Raw genomic sequence first — 19,541 nt, 5'->3', positions numbered from 1 at the left:
AGTGCTCCCCCCCTTTCTTTCTCCCGAGGCCTCCCATCCCATTATCCTTTCCCTTCTCCAGCTGTGTATCACTTTCGCCAATCACCTTTCCAGCTCTTAGCTTCATCCCACCCCCTCCGGTCTACTCCTATCATTTCGCATTTCCTCCTCCCCCCTCTACTTTCAACTCCCTTACTAGCTTTCTTTTCTTTTAGTCCTGACGAAGGGTCTCGGACCGAAACGTCGACATCGCTTCTCCCTATAGATGCTGCCTAGCCTGCTGTGTTCTACCAGCATTTTGTGTGTGTTGTTGTTTGAATTTCCAGCATCTGCAGATTTCCTCGTGTTTAATCTTTCTATTTCTGGCCTCGCTAGCACGTGGCATAGGTAGCAACCTTGGAGGTCCTTCCCTTTAACTTTACACCTAACTGCCTGAAACACACACTAAATGCTGGAGGAACTCAGCAGGCTCGGCAGCATCTATGTAAAAAGAGTACAGTCAAAGTTTCAGGCCAAGACCCTTCATAAGGTCTGGGGAAAAAAAGATCAGAAGTCTTTATCTAACAATCAGACAAATTTAGAAAACCATGAAAGCTTTGATAGAAAATGAAAACATGGAATTTCTTACTATCCAAGCATACAAGCTGATATAGGTGTGTGCCCCCCCCCCCCCCGCTACAAAGGTAGAGCGTTCCTATGAAACCTTTCTTAAGCCGAAATGGCGCAAAGCAAAGAACCATTCATTTATATGGGAAAAATTTTCGTAAAAGCGAAAATCCTCTTTGTAATGTGAAAACAGGTTACTAATGTAGGCTTTTTGTAAAAGCGAAGTGGCGTAAAGCAAACATTTGTAAAGCGGGGGACGCCTGTATATTAAAATCCATTTTGATAAATTACACCAAGCAACTTATTTTTATATAATTTATTCTGTCAATTAATTATATTGTTAAAATTCTAAATATGTATAATATATAAATGCACCCTGGTTATTGAAAACACTGGCATTCTAAACTTCACGTATAAAAGACAGTAAATAATATGGTTATTCTTGAGCTGCCTACATTATCATGGTCATTGAGATTTCACAATAAAGTATGTACAATGGATTTTTAAATACTTTTGTTAGTGGTAATACCTATTTTGTTTACATGCAGTTCTTAAAATAAACTACAAATCCTCCAAAAAATAAAATATTCATGTGTTCAACTTTAAAAGCCACAATGGAGCTAAATAATAAGTTAAATTACTGGCATTTGTAATGGAACTAGAAACCGCAATGACTCAGTATTACTTTATTCATGTTCATAATGTATCGTCCATCTCCAACTTCCCTGAAGGCAGTGGGCCCTCAAATCACTACAGTAGTTGTGTAGTTTGTAAGCACTGGCCAAATGAATACAAATGAGGATATTAAGCCAGTCCAAAGGACAGCAAAAACATACAAATATATCTGAAATCATACAAATGTCAGACCAGAAAAATGTTTCCATCCCTGAAGAGCACTGGTGAACCACTTTTTAAACCGAAGATAGGTACTACTTGACCTAGTTTAACCAGATTTACAGAAAAAAAATTAAAGGTTGAGAGAATACAATGAATCGACATCCCTTGACTTTATATTTAGAAATGTAAGAGGTTCTTCTGAGTTTGGCAGATTATGAATGTACAAGAAATAAACTCTAGTGTAACCTTAACTAAATGTGCTCTAATTTTCTCTGTTACATAAGGAGGGCATAGGCTAGGTGAAATAGTCAATATAAAATACACCCTTAAAAGGAACTGCATTGTCTGTCTTCCTGAAAAGCTGCAACTATTAATCGACAACTTACAGTACAACCAATTTCTCCTTTACCAATGATCTTGTTCTTGTTCAAAAGAACTAAGGTAACTATAAGATTCAAGTTAAATGCCTGTTAAGGAAGTATGATTACATGTTTTGACAATGATATTAAGATTCTCTTGCAGCTGAGAAAAAGGGTCAATAATGTCTCCAACAAGAGAAAAAAAATGGCAAATTCAGTGAATCAAATACATAGCAGCAGCAGCAGCCATAAAGTAATAAAATTCCAGCAACATAATACTGTGAAGGGTGAAATTTAATAACTGCACCAGAAAGGGCAAGGAAGGCCTTTAATTGTGTACTTTGCATTCCCTCTGCTGATGAGTAGGTGCGAATTGCTGTGGTAATGATTATAAAATCATTTTGTTAGATAACAATCTCTGTTAGATACCTATAAATTCAAGATTCATTCCTTTGAAGCCTCCCAGGCTAGAGGTGATTGCATTTCAGGAAAGAATCTATTGTAAAGTCACAAATTATTGGGAGCCTTTTACAAAAAAGGCAACTTGAAATTCCATCAATGCTCTTCTTTGGAGACAATAATGTTGCCCAAGGTTTACAGCTTAAAGCATTGCATGAAGCTTCAGAATCTCTACAGAACAAATGTTAATAGTGTAAGTAGCTCTCTGAAATGCCCTGTTCAAAACATTTGTGGTGGTCATTGCTGCACAGATAAAGATTATAGGGTGCTCTTCAGGACTTGAGAAACCTCCTGCATTGTGACTATTAGGCATCTCCTACTTGTCAATCATCTCAACAAAGTTTCTTTTGACCATCAATGATCCATAGTAATAGTTATTTTTAAGATTGTACTTTGACCTGATCCTTGGGCATTTAATCTTGGCAAACTGCTTCTACTCAAACACAAAGAAACAGCACCCTCACTGAAGGACACAGCTTCATACAATGATGGTTAGAAACATAGAAGACCTAAGTTGGTCTTTGAAACAACTTCTTTCAGTAACTCTATGAGGGAAAATAGGGGCACACAAAGATGAGGAGCACATATAGGAAAAACAATAGTAAACCTTTCCCATAGGAGAGGTGATTAAAACTAGAAAGCATACATTCAGAATAAGGAGTAATGAGTTTAGTATGGCTCTCAGGAAGGACTTTTCTACCAGCAGGCAGAAATCTGGAGCGCACTACCTGAGTGAGAGATAGAGGCAGGTACTCTCACAATATTTATGTTTCGAGACAAGCATTTAAATCATCAAGGCACAGATGGGCAAGTCCTGATCAATGTGATTAGTTAGATGCATACTTGGTTGGTATGGACACAGTAGGCCTAAGGATTTGTTTCTTTCCTCTGTGACTTCAAAGGTTTCGAAGGTACATTTAATGTCAGAGAAATATATACAATATACATCCTGAAATTATTTTCTTCACAACCATCCACAAAAACAAAGGAGTGTCCCAAAGAATGAATGACAATTAAATGTTAGAACCCTAAATCCCCCCTCAGCTCCCCCCACCCACGCATAAGCAGCAGCAGCAAAGAAACAACTACCCTTCCCCCACCAGCAAAAAAAACATTGGCACCCCTCACTGAGCTCTCAAGCATGCAGCAAAGCATCAATAAAATCACAGACTTGCAGTAATCCAAAGAGTACTTATTCACCCAGTAATTCAACATACCACAGGCTCTCTCTCTCCCCCCCAATAAGGGAAAAAGAGGTGTCCCTGTTTCACAGCAAGAGGGAAGACATAACAAAACAACTTGTTGAGTTATGGAGTTAAAAGACCGTTGCATCACTTTTTCCAAGCTCTGTGCCCAAAGAATTCGGGTCTCTGGGTACACAGCCAGCAGCCAGCTTGCTGCTTTCAATCATCTGTGTACTCCCACAACACACCAATTTCCTGTGGAGGCACCGACCTCAAGTTCGCCTGCCTCCAGAGCCACGAAATCCTGAAACCCTGAAGGCGTGCTAGTCTTCCAGGCCGCTTCCTTGGCATTTTGAATAGCGGTCTTGCATACTGAAAGTGAAAGAATGTAAAAACTATACAACAGAAGTGTGTACTGTTATAAATATCATCCTCACAAATTCTTTTCCAGCACTATCTGCAATATTCCTAGTACCTTCACCTATCCTTCCCTAATAATCATTATTAAAACAAATTATCTGGCCATTGTTTCAATGGTGTCTAAGATGAGTTTTCAGTTGTAATGTAAATATATCTGAGATATTACTGAAGTTCATATTCTGGAAGCATAATGCCAGTAAAGTGCATTCTGCCCATTGCTGAACAGTGTAAAAAAAAATCCAAATCATTTTCCATCTCTTTAAAAGGGAAAAGACCTAGAAATTTTATTATTCTGTACATCTTAAGTGCCTGAAAAGATTCAGTGATTATCAAGAGATTTATATCAAAGATTTCACTTTCAGTGAATGAAATGTTTATTCTGTTCACACCATTCACTTATTCTATATTGCATATTTTACAGATGAAATATCAAATCTTCATGGGCCTTTACTTTCTTTTAAATTTAATTAATTGAATTAGCTGTAACCAACACTCCCTTGATACTACTTCCAAAAGGAACTCCATTCTAAAGCTCATTACAACAAATTACATACAGTTTGAAGATGAGTGAATGATGATACCCTATATTCAGTGTGAGACCACGGTGTAACCTGAAATTACATGGGAATTGCATTACATTTTTAAAATTACCAGCTTAATTTTCCATTAAATCTTCACTGGCCTTACCTTTAGACCATATACATTCACAAAAATTATCTACTTTTATATTGTGCCATAGCAATGTTAGGCGCTATCAATGAAGCCCCTTAGAGCTCTTTACTATATTGTTCACAAATGTCAGCTACCAGCTACTCCTGCGTTTTCTGGTGAGTTCCATAGGCTCTCATGTCAGCATTTCTGCTTGATAATTGGGGAAATTTTGTATTGTTACTTTCTTGGAAAAGGTCCAAGACAATTCAGAAAAAGGCAAATTTAAAAATATTTAATGCAATGCATTATTCAAGTTCTGAATGTAATCAAACTAAGGAACACACCATCCAAAATGCAATGAATGTTTGATTATGGTGCCTGGTGACTCAAATGAAACATTCATTTATGGAAGCATACTGTTGTTACGGGAATTCTGGTGTCACTGTTAGATCCAAGAGAAGTGGTTTATATCAGTGACTTACTTTAACAATGAACTTTGGTTTTATTGAATATCACCCCATTTTGATGGGAAATACTAATCTCTGGCACCAAGCAGTAATCTAGATATGGTCCTCAGTATCCAGGGTGATGGAGGTATCACTATTTGCTTTAAGTGAAAATACTTAAATTGCTTCAAAACCAGAATAAGACTAAGTCTATCCTATAAAATAATTGGTTGAAGTACAATTTGAGGCAATTAAATATGTGCTTCAGAATTGAAACATTGTGATCCAAGTAACAAACTAATCAATAACTCCCAAAGATTTTTCTTCAGGCAGTTATTAAGAACAAACTTTGATTTGCTAGTCTCCCTGACAGATAAACACCATCTAAGGAACTTTAGGAAATACTCCACTTAGGAATTATTCCATTTAAATTGTATTCTATAGCAAAACAGAGAAAAAGACCAAGATGCTGGGACTGCATTATGAAATACTAAACTCAGTTCTGGTCACCTCACTTCAGGAAAGATGTGGAAACTATAGGAAGGATGCAGAGGAGATTTACAAGGATGTTGCCTGGATTGAGGAGCATGCCTTATGAGAATAGGTTGAGTGATCTTGGCCTTTTCTCCTTGGAATGAAGGAGGATGACAGGTGACCTGATAGAGATGTACAAGATGATGAGAGGTATTGATCGTGTGGATAGTCAGAGGCTTTTTCCAAAGGGCTGAAATGGCTAGCACAAGAGGGCACAGTTGTAAGGTGCTGGAAGTAGGTACAGAGAAGATGTCAGGGGTAAGATTTTTTTTAAACGCAAAGAGTGGTGAGTGAGTGGAATGGGCTGCCTGCGACTGTGGTGGAAGCAGATGCAATAGAGTCGTTTAAGAGGCTCCTGGATAGGTACGTTGAGCTTAGAAAAATATAGGGCTATGGGTAACCCTAGGTAATTTCTAAAGTAAGTACATGTTCAGCACAGCATTGTGGGCCAAAGGGCCTGTATTGTGCTGTAGGTTTTCTATCTTTCTAAATACACTGGGCCTCTAATGGTATTTTCTTTTGCCTCAATGGCCACTTCCTACTTCCTACTGCAAACTAGGGAGTTGGCTCCATTGATTCTTAAAGAATCACATCTGGTCTTACTGAAAGTTAGAAAACAAGTTTTGCATTTGGTTTGTGAATAAGGAAGTTGATTTGACCGAATGATTTATGCTAAACTGAGTGCACTGTTTCAAGTTTTAACATACATTTATTATCAAAGTATGTATGCAGTATACAGCCCTGAGATTCGTCTTCCCCACAGACAGCCATGTAACAAAGAATTCCTAGTAGAATTCTCAGATATTCTTAGTAGAAAATGCACCATTGGTCATCTTCCTTATGAACAATGAATAAAATCAGAAATGTTCAAATAACGTAGTGGAGAAAATATTGAGGATTTGAATTATAGAAGTGCTATCTTCTAGGTATGAAATATATGAAACTTTCTTTTTACTAAACATGTGAAGTTGCACCTACTTTTGTTTCTAGTATTTTATGTGAAACAAAAGATTCACATTAATTCTGACATTAAAAGCAAATACTAATGTAAGCTAATATTACCAGATTAAATTTAGAACCTGGATCTAAATCAAGTGCTTATTAATGATTGTCATTTTTGTACAGCAATTATTAGAACTAACTCTAAAATATTACAGATAACAAAAGTGGAATGTTACAAGTCAACATCAGGTGACTTTGCCTTCTAGCAATTCCTTCTTTAGTCACCAGATGTTAACTACAAAGTCTTCTGTCGTATCCTCTTCCAAAGACAAAAGCTGTTTCAACATCGCCTGTAGTGCTTCTTTTACCATCTGGGTTTCTCTTTGTAGATACTGTGGACATTTATTAAGGATAAAACATGAGAGTGCTTAGCTGCTGTTGTCTTCAGGATTGATTAGTTACCAAGTATGTTGACTATTAAAATACAGGCCAGGAAAATTTTGAAACAAGAAGCTTATTTTGTTCAATTTAACCTTAAATAAAATGAACTGAAGATGGCTGGGCCATCTGAACTCTGAACAACCATGGTAGCGTAGTGGTCAGCATGACACTATTACAGCTCAAGGCATTTCTGAATTTAGAATTCAATTATAAGGATTTTGGTAGGTTCTACCCGTAAACCGCATGTGTTTCCTCCCACAGTCCAAAGGCAAGTTAGTTGGTCATTATAAACTGTCCTGTGATTAGGGTAGTGTTAAATAGGTGGGTTGCTGGGCCGGAAGGGCCTGTTCTGTGCTGTATCTCTAAATAAATAAAACTCCTGCAATAATGTCCTGGGGATAGAATGACTGAACTGCAACAACATAATCACCTTCCTTTGTGCAAAATATGACTCCATCCCTTGGTGTTCACTCTTTCTTCATGTGTGTTGACTTATGTTTTGTTCCAGGGTTCCTCAATGCACCAAGGCTAAAATGAGATCTAGAGTTAGTGGTCCAGACAATAGCTAACCTAGTTATCTGTGAGCAAATTATAGAACTATCAACAATATTATACCTCACTAATACTGATTGTTAAGTGTAAGCTGACCATGCAGTAATTAACTAATTTGGATCTTAACTGCTTTTGTGACTTGGGCTTATTTGAGCAATTATCCACATTGTTGGATTAGATGCCAGCTCACCCAAAGGCACAGCTAGTTCTGAAGCACTACTCTTCAGTAGTACTGCTATCACTATACCTATTTCTTCATATTCCATAATGGAAATTGAATTAACTGAAGAGTGACTACTGTGATAGAGTGGATCCAGGTAATCCCAATTAATATTTGCGAAAATGAAATCTCCTCTGACAATAATTCAGTTATTTTTATATTATCTATTATTTGTCTACATATATGCTCCTCTATCCCTTACAGACTTTAAGTAGGCCTGTAGTTTACCCTAGCTGAGTCATGACCTGCTTTGGCTTCTTCACAGGTTACCTTTCCTTTTTCCTGCAATAATGAACTTCTCACAAATAGTGTAATACCAACTCTCCCTTTACAAACTCCATGTCATGGTTGAACAATCTATTCTGAAATTTTGCTAATTTTGCCCTTCTGTCAACAACATTGCTGTGATAGCACAAATATCAAATTCCTATGCACTAATCAGGCTTCAAGGTTAGATTATGATAATGTACTCATCTTCTGCTCAGTTGTGAACTACTATATCTATTCAGTACCCATCCAATTATGCATGATCATAACTGAAGGTTACACTGACTACACCGTTGGCATTCATTCAATAAATTTAATTAATTACACAGAATAACTCATTAGCCATAGAGTCATAGAGCAATTCAGTGCAGATACAGGCCACTTGACCCAATGTGTCCATGATGACCATGGTGTTCAGCCACTAGCCTCAGGACCCACACCACCACATTCAGGAACATCTATTACTCCTCAACTACCAGACTTTTAAAGCAGAGGACATAACTTCATTCAACTTCCCATTACTGAACTGTTCCCATAACATATGGACTCACTTTCAAGGACTCATCTCATGTTCCTAATATTTATTGTTTGCTTGCTTGCTTGTTTGTTTGTTTATTTATCTATCTATCTATTTATTTATTTATTATTAATTTTTTCTTTTTGTATTTGCACAGTTTGTTGTCTTTTACACATTGGTTGTTTGTCCATCCTGTTGGGTGTAGTTTTTCATTGGTTGGATTGTGTTTCTTGTATTTACTGTGAATGACTGCAAGTAAATGAATCTCAAGGTTGTATATGGTGACATATACGTACTTTGATAATAAATTTAATTTGAACTTTGAACTTCCGACTTCCTGCATTCTGCCCATATGCCTACAACCCCCAAACCTTCCATATACCCATTCAAGTGATTCTTAAATAATATTGTTGTACTGGCCTCAACTACTTCCACATATACACTCACTACCATCAGTGAGTCATGTTAAACAAAGTCCTTATTTCACAGTCAAAGCAATACAGTAACAATGAAGGAAAATATACACAAGGTTGTGATCTGGAATGCATACAGTTTGCTAAGTCCTATTGTTCTTCAACTAGAAATACAAACTGCAATTTAAAAATTACTCTTTGGACAAAACTCCATTAAGGTGGTGAAGGCGGATACGATAGGGTCTTTTAAGAGACTTTTGGATAGGTACATGGAGCTTAGAAAAATAGAGGGCTATAAGTAAGCCTAGTAATTTCTAGGGTAGGGACATGTTCGGCACAACCTTGTAGGCTGAAGGGCCTGTACTGTGCTGTAGGTTTTCTATGTTTCTATTAAGCTTGGAAGAAGCTACTCCCGGCAAATAAAATTTCAAAAGACTTTAAAATCTTGCAAATTTAATACCTACAATAGGATCAAAGACTGGTAACCACTTGCTGCAAAGCCTTAAATATGATCTGCAATTCCAACATGAAAGGATATGAGTAAGACTGTCATCCTGATTGTTTATTGCCACTTGCAGCTGCTCTTCCAAATGTACCAGCTTGTCACTAATATTTTCACATTGTTCCTCTATTTTCAATGCAGAACCCTTACAGGCAACCTGCAAAAAAAAACATACTGGATTACTTTTACAAGTGCTCTTTGAAGCATATCAAAAATGCAAACTTCAAAATTGCCTCTGTTCTATATTTTTGTCTAATTACTGTTTGTAATAATGGAGAGGCTTGCAGAAGTGATTATGGCTGATTACGTAGTCTGAACTGGCAATAGTTCAGATGCAGGAGTGGAGTGTCTTGTATATTGGTACTTGGCTCAGTATTGTTCCACATAGGGCTGATTCATTATAGTGTTCTTGGTCTTCCAGCCCAAATACTCATATCTATGTATCCACTTGTGTTTTAAAAATGACAAGTACTCTGGCTGCTGTGTGCAGTTTTACCTGGCAGCTGGTGTAAATTCCTATCCTCCCTCCAGTGGTACAGTGTGGAGAGGATGTTTTCGATGGATGGTGCTGTGTAATTTGTGGGGAGGGTGGGGAGGTGCTGCTGTTCAGTGCAATAACATACTGGTCAGGAGGTGACGATGTGAGGGAATCCCTGCCAGCACAGTTAAGTGTGGGACATTGTTGGGTCTGGGCAGCAATAAAGACCAACACACAAAATGCTGGAGGAACTCAGCATGCCAGGAAGCATCTGTGGAAAAGAGCAAACAGTTGACGCTTTGAGCTGAGTCTCTTCAGCAGGACTGTTGATCGTTTACTCGTTTCCATAAAGTGCTTAAAGGGAAAAGATTTTTCTACCTCTCCACCCACAGGGAAACTAAGTACAAGTATTTGTGCCCCACAAGCCTCCATATCCAGCAAATCATTCTCTGATTCTTATGCCATTTTCAAAAGGATCCTACTAGTAAACACCACTTTACCTCTCCCCACCCCCGGTTTTCACAGGGGTTATTCTCTACATAACTCCTTTGTCTGTTCATCCATCCTCACTGATTTCCCTCCTGGCACTTATCCCTATAAACTGGACAAGTGTGACACTTGCCCCAATACATTCTCCCTCACCACCAATCAGGGCCTCAAACAGTCCTGTTAGGTAAGATGATACTTCACCTGCGAGACCGTCAGGGTCATCTGGGCTCAAAAGAGAAAATTTAAGAGCAACACACACAAAATGCTGGAAGAATTTAGCAGGTCAGGCAGCATCCATGGAGAGGAATAAGTACTTGAATTTCAGGTTGAAACCCTTCATTGGGATGGGAAATGAAGGGGGGGGGGAAGGGAATAAGCCAGAATAAGAACATAGGAGGAGTACATGCTGGCAGGTGATAGGTAAAACCAGAAGAGTGGGAAAGTGGGTGGGTGGGGGAGGGGGGATGACGTGAGAAACTGGGAGGCGATAGGTGAATGAGAAAGAAGGTTGAAGGAGGAGTAATTGGATAGGAGAGGAGAATGGACCATGGGAGAAACAGAAGTAGGAGGGGACTAGGGAGAGATGATGGGCAGGTTGCAGGAATAAAAAGGGTAAGGGGGAGCACCAGAATGGGAAATCGAGAAAGAAAGAAGGGGGGAAGCAGAAATTAACGGAAGTTGGAAAAACCAATACTTTTGCCATCATTTTAAAGGCTACCCAGACAGAATATAAGGTGTTACTCTTTCAGCATGAAAGTGGCATCATCATGGAAATAGGTCTCACTGATGTAGAGGAGGCCACACTGGGAGCAAGTGATTGAATTATGTCTGTTACTATGTTCTTTGTAATTTCTTGTCCCTAAAGCGAATTATGTATTGTTAGTAAACAGTGTTCTTTGAAATCTCTTGTTCCTAGAGCTAATTGTATATTACACTAACATGACCTCCATTTGCAGAGGAAATATACAGTTGAAATTGTTAATGTATTGGGAAAAAAATCACCCAAATAATCTTCCATGAATTTGAGATTAAGTTTTACCTTTGGCTTAAATTGTGAAATCTATTGTTTCTTGCTGTATTGCTAAATCTATTCTAGATATTCAATGATAGTGAGGCTGCAACCTCAGCTGTGCTAGTGCTAAAACCAACAGTGATCTCCATGACTAAACTTGCCTTACTTTGTGGAGTAATTGAGAGACAGTCAATTTGAATGGGACATCTTTGACGTCTTCAGTCCAGGACTTTTATAGGAAGCCAGATGCTTTGGAGCTGATCACCGTTATCAAAGGGATGCACTCAGAACATTGATGGAGGCCATTTAACCCACAAGTGTGCCAGCTTTCATAGTAACCCATTTCTGTCATTTATCTCTCTGCAGTCCATTCTGTCTGCCATTCCCATCAACCCTACCTCATTCTTCTCCCACCCAAGTGCACTATGGGCAGTTTGCAGTGGCCAATTCAATTTCCTTTTCCCTTTGCTCTTTCCTCTTTAAGTCAAATTCTCTGGTTTTCCATCCCTACACCAAGTTGCATATCCTAAGATCTTAGACTCTTTCAGGGACTCATATTTCTATTTCATACTTCTAGCTGGATACACTTACTTTTAAAGCAGACCACATCCCAGGAAAAATTGCTATATAGTGCCTGAAAAGTGACCAAGTACTTGGTGCCAAACTATAAAGTACAAAGCCAGTCTGACCTAGGTCTGAGAATCGACAGCATTTATACTTGATCTGAACCCAGCAAAAGGTATAAGATTTCTTTGGGCTGGAATTCTATCATGTCATGTCATGTCATGTCTTTGAATCCTCTTTGGCTGCAGGGGAAGTGCTGGAGGACTGGAGAATGGCAAATGTAGTTCCCTTGTTTAAAAAAAGGTAATAGGGAGAAACCTGGGAACTATAGACCGGTGAGTCCTATGCCGGTGGTATGCAAACTACTGGAAAGGATTCTTAAGGATAGGATCTACAAGCATTTGGAGAAGTATAGTCTAGTCATGGATAGTCGACATGGCTTTGTGAAGGGAAGATTATGCCTCACAAGCCTGATTGAGTTTTTTGAAGAGGTAACAAAATAAATTGATAAGGGTAGGGCAGTGGATGTGGTCTACGTGGACTTTAGCAAAGCATTTGACAAGGTCCCTCATGAGAGACTCATCTAGAAAGTCATGAGGCATGGGATAAGTGGAACCTTGGCTGTTTGGATAAAAACTTGGCTTAAAGGAAGAAAGCAGAGGGTAGTTGTGAAAGGAACGTATTCTGCCTGAGGTCGGTGACTAGTGGAGTGTTGCAGGGATCTGTCCTGGGACCCCTGCTATTTGTGATTTTTATAAATGACCTGGATATAGAGGCAGAAAGATGAGTGAGTAAGTTTGCGGATGGCACGAAGATTGGAGGAGTTGTGGATGGAGCTCTAGGTTGTCAAAGGTTACAAGAGGATATAGACAGGCTGCAGAGTTGGGCAGAAAAATGGCAGATGGAGTTCAAACCAGACAAGTGTGAAGTGACGCATTTTGGAAGGACAAACCAGAAGACTGAGTACAGGATTAATGGTCAGTTACTTAAGAGTGTGGACGAACAAAGGGACCATGGGGTTCAAATCCATACATCCCTCAAGGTCGCAGCACAGGTTGATAGGGTAGTTAAGAAGGCCTATGGGTACTAGGCTTCATTAACAGGGGGATTGCGTTCAAGAGTAGAGAGATCATGTTGCAACTCTACAAATCTCTGGTGAGACTGCACTTAGAGTATTGTGTTCAATTCTGGTCACCTCATTATAGGAAGGATGTAGAAGCTATGGAGAGGGTGCAGAGGAGATTTACCAGGATATTGCCTGGTTTGGAGAACAAGTCATGTGAAGCAAGGTTAGCAGAGCTGGGACTTTTCTCTTTGGAGCGTAGAAGAATGAGAGGGGACTTGATAGAGGTCTACAAAATTATGAGAGGCATAGATAGGGTGGATAGTCAGTACCTGTTTCCCAGGGCACCAATAGCAAACACCAGAGGGCATATATACAAAATTAAGGGAGGGAAGTTTAGGGGAGACATCAGGGGTAAGTTTTTTTACACAAAGGGTTGTGAGTGTCTGGAATGACTTGCCAGGGATGGTGGTGGAGGCTAAAACATTAGGAGTATTTAAGAACCTCTAGGACAGGCAACATGGATGAAAGAAAAATGGAGGGTTATAGGGTAGTGTGGGTTTAGTACTTTTTTTAAGGATTATATGGGTCAGCACAACATGGAGAGCTGAAGGGCATGTACTGTGCTGTAGTGTTCTATGGTTCTATGGAGGCTGTGCATTCAAGGAATCTCTAAAGGGCTTTTTTTTAATCATCAGTTAGAGATGTAATGACATGGAGTTTGTAACTGATGAAAGTGGCTGCTAAGATAGACTACTACAAATAAGGAGATTGAGCATTAAAGTAATTTAGTAGACATCTTGAGGATAACTTCACACTTCCAGGCTTAGTCTGAGCAACTGGTCTCACTTAGTGTTTGACAAAGTCCCCTATAGCTGAGATGTATCAAAAACATGCACACATAGATATTTTTTGAGGGGCTAGGAACAGCAAGAGTGAAATGGCATCATTTCTCAATAACAATTCTATGAGACTACATTGTTTTTGGAAAGTGCATTTTCACAGAAGACTTTTGTTGCTGTGTGCATGACACAAAGAACAATTTAAACCTCAGCACTGTCTATCAATCTTCTTGCATCTGTGAGATTGTGCAAACTATGAGAAGTTGCTGAAATATAATCAAACATAATTCTCTTTTATTTTTCTTTAGTTAACCAAGCTTTTCTCGATTGCTGTTTCATATTTATTAGTTTACTTGTGTAGTATAATTTTGCTACAGTAGGTTTATTGCTGTGTGAACCTGGTAAAAGGTGAATATCAAATTGATCTAACTTTTTAAGGTTATGACTTGGGGCATTAAGCACAGATCTTGGAAGCAGGTACAAAAGAGATGTCAGGGGTAAGTTGTTGTTTTTTTTTACGCAGAGAGTGGTGAGTGCGTGGAATGGATTGCCGACAACGGTGGTGGAGGCAGATACAATAGGGTGTTTTAAGAGACTCCAGGATAGGCACATGGAGCTTAGAAAAATAGAGCGCTATGCGTAACCCAAAGTAACTTCTAAGGCAAGGACATGTTCAGCACAGCTTTGTGGGCCAAAGGGCCTGTATTGTGCTGTAGGCTTTTCTATGTTTCTATATTAAAATTAGGAGAACACATGCAAAGTATTATTCAAAAAAAAAAGGTTTGTACAAGCTCTCTTGATGACCATACGACTTGTGCCGGTAACTGAATGCAAAATGCTACAGTTCAATATTTGGAAGTATAATCTGATAGCGTTGGTCATTCGCAGTACAGAAGTGTCCAAAACTACATCAATCTCAGTTTTGAATAGGTTTGATCACTTGGCATCTACTGTGCTCTCGAGTAAACAGTTTTAAATTCATAGCCTTCTCAGTGAAGAAATTTCTCTTTGTCTCAACTATGCTATGCCATCAGTTCAAGGCTCTCCAGCCATTAAAAGTAGCCCCTCAGCATAAAGCTTGTTTGTTCCTCACAGTATCTTTAATATTTCCATAACGTCCACTCCCCCTTAAATGCCAATAGACTGACTTTATTCTAGCTCTTATCTAATAAATCAATCCTGCAAACATTAGAAATAAGAGAAATAAAATAAATGCTTAGAAGCACTTGATCAATTAGGTGATATTTATGAAGAGATGGAATGAGTTCATGTTTGACACTGATAATCTTTCATCAACTGTTACACCACATCCAAGGTAAGCTTCACCTTTCTTAGATACAAAGACCAAAACTGCACACAGTCTTCCTGTACTCCTCTCCAAAACCATGTACAGTTGCAGCAAAATTGTCTTGTCATCCCTTGCATATTATTTGCCTTCATCATTCTTTGCTGTACATTCCTTGGCATGTATGATTACTGAATTTTGAAAGAGGTGGGTATGGAAATAATGAATGCTCTGGTTGTCATCTTCCAACACTGATGATTCTGGAACAGTTCCTTCAAATTGGACAGCAACTGCAGCAGATAGTTATGAAGGCAAAAGACATGTTTATTCACAAACATGAGAAAATCTGAAGATGCTGGAAATCTAAGCAACACACACAAAATGCGAGAGGAACTGAGCACCTATGAAAATGATCACAGTCAATGTTTTAGGCTGAGACCCTTCTTTCTTATTCAAGGGGGAAGACACCCTTTAGTCTACTTCCCATCACTTATTTAACTGCAGAAGACCATTTCTGATCATTCACATTCATAATTGATGCAGTATTTAGACGGGAAGTGGCTCTTTTTATAATTGTAAAGATTTACTTTTGAATAAATTGTTGACAGTAGCTTTTTGTGGAATCACTACTGATAATGAGCTATATTTGGATCTATAAGAGACAAGAGGGGGGCGTCACATGATGACGTAGGGTCGAGACGTTGGAAATCCAGCTCCCTCGTAAAAAGTAATGAAATAGGGTTTAAATGAAGAAGAGTTAACAAATATCTATTAGAAACTATTTATAAGTAACTCGGGATTATCTTTTGATATGGCTCCTAAATTGAAACAGAAGAAAGCTACTACTTTGAAGACTGCGCAAATCGGTGGGGAAAAAGGCCTAACCTCTCAGCGAAGCATCAGACTCAAGTTGGATCTCCTCCCGGCAAAGTGCATGGCACTTCTGATGATGGGGGAAGGAATTTGCAGCAATGTCGGCGGTCTCTAAGAAGAAACGGAAGGAACGCATGCGCGAAAGTATGCATGGAAAGATATCAACAAAACTACAAATCCCAACTATGGCTGGAAGTGAAATTGGATCTGGATCGGAAGTAGAAACAGAGTCTTTGGGAAATTCGGAGGAGGAAGAAGAGGAAAAGAAGAAAGAGATTAAAGGAGACATAAAAGATATCCTGATATATATGACGAATGAATTAAAAACTATAAGAACAGATATGACGAAAGAATCAAAAGTTACAAGAACAGATATGACGAATGAATTAAAAGCTACAAGAATAGATATGACGAATGAATTAAAAGTTATAAGAACAGATATAAAAAGGATGCAGAATACACTTGATAATGTGGTGGAAAAACAAAAGAAGATGGAGAAGGAAGTTAAAGAGATGGAAGTAAAAGTGGAAGAAAATACTGAAAAAATAGAAAATGATAATCTTGTCTGGACAGCAGAAAGAAAACGGATGTTTGAAAAATTGGATGCGCTTGAGAACTCTAGTAGACGAAATAATATTAAGATTGTTAGTCTTATGGAAGGTACAGAGGGAGAAAATCCAATAAAATTCTTTCAAGATTGGATTCGGAAAATTTTGGAAATAAATGAAAGAAGGAAGTCAAGTAATTGAAATTGAAAGAGCACATAGAGCTTTAAGACCAAGATCTCAACAAGATCAAAATCCAAGATCAATTTTGATAAAATGCTTAAGGTATCAAGATCAAGAAATGATCTTGAAGGCAGCTACTCAGGGTGCTAAAAAGAGAAATGGGCCATTGATAATAGAAGGGAAAAGAGATTTTTTTTATCCAGACATAAGTTACGATCTTCTGAAGAGGCGGAAAGAATTTAATCCAGTGAAAAAATCTTTATGGGAAAAGGGCTATAAATTTTTATTGAGCTACCCAGCAAAATTGATAATTTTCCTGGAAAATGGAGAAAGAAGTATTTTTGTTGACTACCAGAAAGCGGAGAAATTTGTACAAGAACTACCTGATGTTCATAAAGAGGACTAAAGAATTATAGAAATGAAATGGACTAATGATGAAGATTGAAACAAGGTTGGACTTGATGGACATTTATGAAGAAAAAATAGTCGAGGAGAATTAATTGGGAGTAGAGACATTAATTATTTTCTTTTTTTTCTTCATTGATATATATTTTTTTTCTTTTTGCGGGGGAGCTGGAAGAGCTCCTGATCGATGGCTGCGAGTTTCACGTGTACAATCATGGCGACTGCCATGACCCATAAAATGGGGGGGGGGGTAATGTTGTGTTCTTTTTATTCGCAACATTAGTGGGGGGGGTATTTCATTTTTTTTCTTATATATTAGTTATCTTTTTTATATTTTTCTTCTTTTTTGCCTGGATGGTTGGGGAGAGACTCATAGCAACATAGAGAATTTTAAAGAGTTCCCAAGGTATTATGAATGATTAATTTGCTTAATTTATTAAGTTTTAATGTTAATGGAATTAATGGACTTGTGAAAAGAAAAAGAGTTTTAACATATATTAAGAAAATGAAAGGAGACATAGCTTTTTTACAAGAAATGCATTTAACAGAAACAGAACATAAGAAATTAAAGAGAGATTGGGTTGGAAATGTTATTGCAGCTTCATTTAATTCAAAATCGAGAGGAGTTGCAATTTTGGTTAATAAATCTTTACCAATTAAAATACAAAATGTAATAATTGATTCTGGGGGAGATATGTAATTATACATTGTCAAATTTTTTCAGAATTATGGACTTTTATGAATATTTATGCACCAAATGAAAATGATGCAAAATTCATACAAGAAGTTTTTTTGAAATTGGCTGATGCACATGATAAAATATTAATAGGTGGAGATTTTAATTTTTGTTTGGATCCAGTTTTGGATAGGTCAACTAAAGTTGCTACAAAATCAAAAGTAACAAAATTAACTTTATTATTAATGAAAGATTTAAACCTGATTGATATATGGAGAAGAATTAATCCAAGAGAAAGAGATTATTCATTTTATTCAAATAGACATAAAACTTACTCAAGGATTGATTTTTTTTTACTATCAAAAAATATTCAAGTTAGAGTGAAAAGTGTGGAATATAAAGCAAGAATATTGTCAGATCATTCTCCCTTGATAATGACAATGATAATGATGGATAAGGAGGAATTGATTTATAGATGGAGATTTAATTCAATTCTATTAAAACGTCAAAATTTTTGTGATTTTATGAAAAAACAAATTCAATTTTTTTTGGATACAAATTTACATTCAGTAGAGGATAAAATTGTATTATGGGAAGCGATGAAAGCATATTTAAGGGGTCAGATTATAAGTTATACATCTAAAATTAAGAAGGAATACGCAGCAGAAATAGATCAGTTGGAAAAAGATATTATAAAGTTAGAAAAAGAATCTCAAAGACACATGACAGAAGAAAAACGAAGACAACTTGTTAATAAAAAACTACAATATAATACACTCCAGACATATTGTACAGAAAAAGTAATTATGAGAACTAAACAGAAATATTATGAATTAGGTGAAAGATCACATAAAATTCTTGCTTGGCAGTTGAAAACAGAACAGGTTTCTAAAACAATAAATGCAATTAGAACAAGTGTAAATAAGGTTACTTATAAGCCTTTAGAAATTAATGAAACTTTTAAAAATTTTTACACTGAACTATATCAATCAGAATCAAAAAATAAGATTGCTGAGATAGATAATTTTTTATCACAAATAACCCTTCCAAAATTAAATTTGGAAGAACAGAAAGGATTAGATATGCCCTTTACATTAAAAGAGGTTGAAGAAGCTTTAGGATCACTTCAGAGTAATAAATCTCCAGGAGAAGATGGCTTTCCTCCTGAGTTTTATAAAAAAAATTAAAGATTTATTAATTCCTCCTTTTATGGAATTAATATATCAAGTGGAAAGAATGCATAAACTCCCACAATCTTTTTTAACAGCGATCATAACTGTACTGCCAAAAAAAGATAGAGATCCTTTAAAACCAGCATCATATAGGCCTATTTCTTTATTGAATACAGATTATAAAATAATAGCAAAAATTTTATCTAATAGAATATCTAAATATTTACCAAAATTAATACATATGGACCAAACAGGTTTTATTAGAAATAGACAATCAATGGATATAACCCGGTTACTTAGTATAATTCATTTGGCACAAAAAAGAGAGGAAATGAGTGTGGCAGTTGCTTTGGATGCAGAAAAAGCATTTGATAGATTGGAATGGGATTTTTTATTTAAGGTATTGGAAAAATATGAATTAGGAAAATCTTTTATACAATGGATTAATATTTTAAATACTAATCCTCAAGCTAAAGTAGTTACAAATGGTCAGATTTCAACACTATTTTGTTTAACGAGGTCAACAAGACAAGGCTGCCCACTATCACCTGCTTTATTTGTATTGGCAATAGAACCATTAGCTGAATTAATTAGAACAGATTCAGATATTGGGGGCTTTAGAGTT

The 19,541-nt window shown here is 37.2% G+C and overlaps 1 protein-coding gene across 2 annotated transcripts in view; it reads right to left on the bottom strand.

Moving 5' to 3' along the window:
* Positions 1–886: 886 nt before the first annotated feature.
* The window catches only part of disc1 (DISC1 scaffold protein), a 135,196-nt gene continuing 116,541 nt past the window's right edge, over positions 887–19,541 (bottom strand). For both annotated transcript variants that reach the window (XM_073056675.1, XM_073056676.1), the window contains 2 exons: positions 9,367–9,486; positions 887–6,812 (listed from right to left, as the gene is read on the bottom strand). In XM_073056675.1, the coding sequence (XP_072912776.1) occupies positions 6,699–6,812; positions 9,367–9,486 (234 nt within the window). In that variant the 3' untranslated portion in view covers positions 887–6,698. The remainder of the gene's footprint in view (positions 6,813–9,366; positions 9,487–19,541) is intronic.

This window comes from Hemitrygon akajei, chromosome 9 (genome assembly GCF_048418815.1).
Source record: "Hemitrygon akajei chromosome 9, sHemAka1.3, whole genome shotgun sequence".
Classification (NCBI taxonomy): domain Eukaryota; kingdom Metazoa; phylum Chordata; class Chondrichthyes; order Myliobatiformes; family Dasyatidae; genus Hemitrygon; species Hemitrygon akajei.
This window is presented reverse-complemented; position numbering and strand designations above follow the sequence as displayed.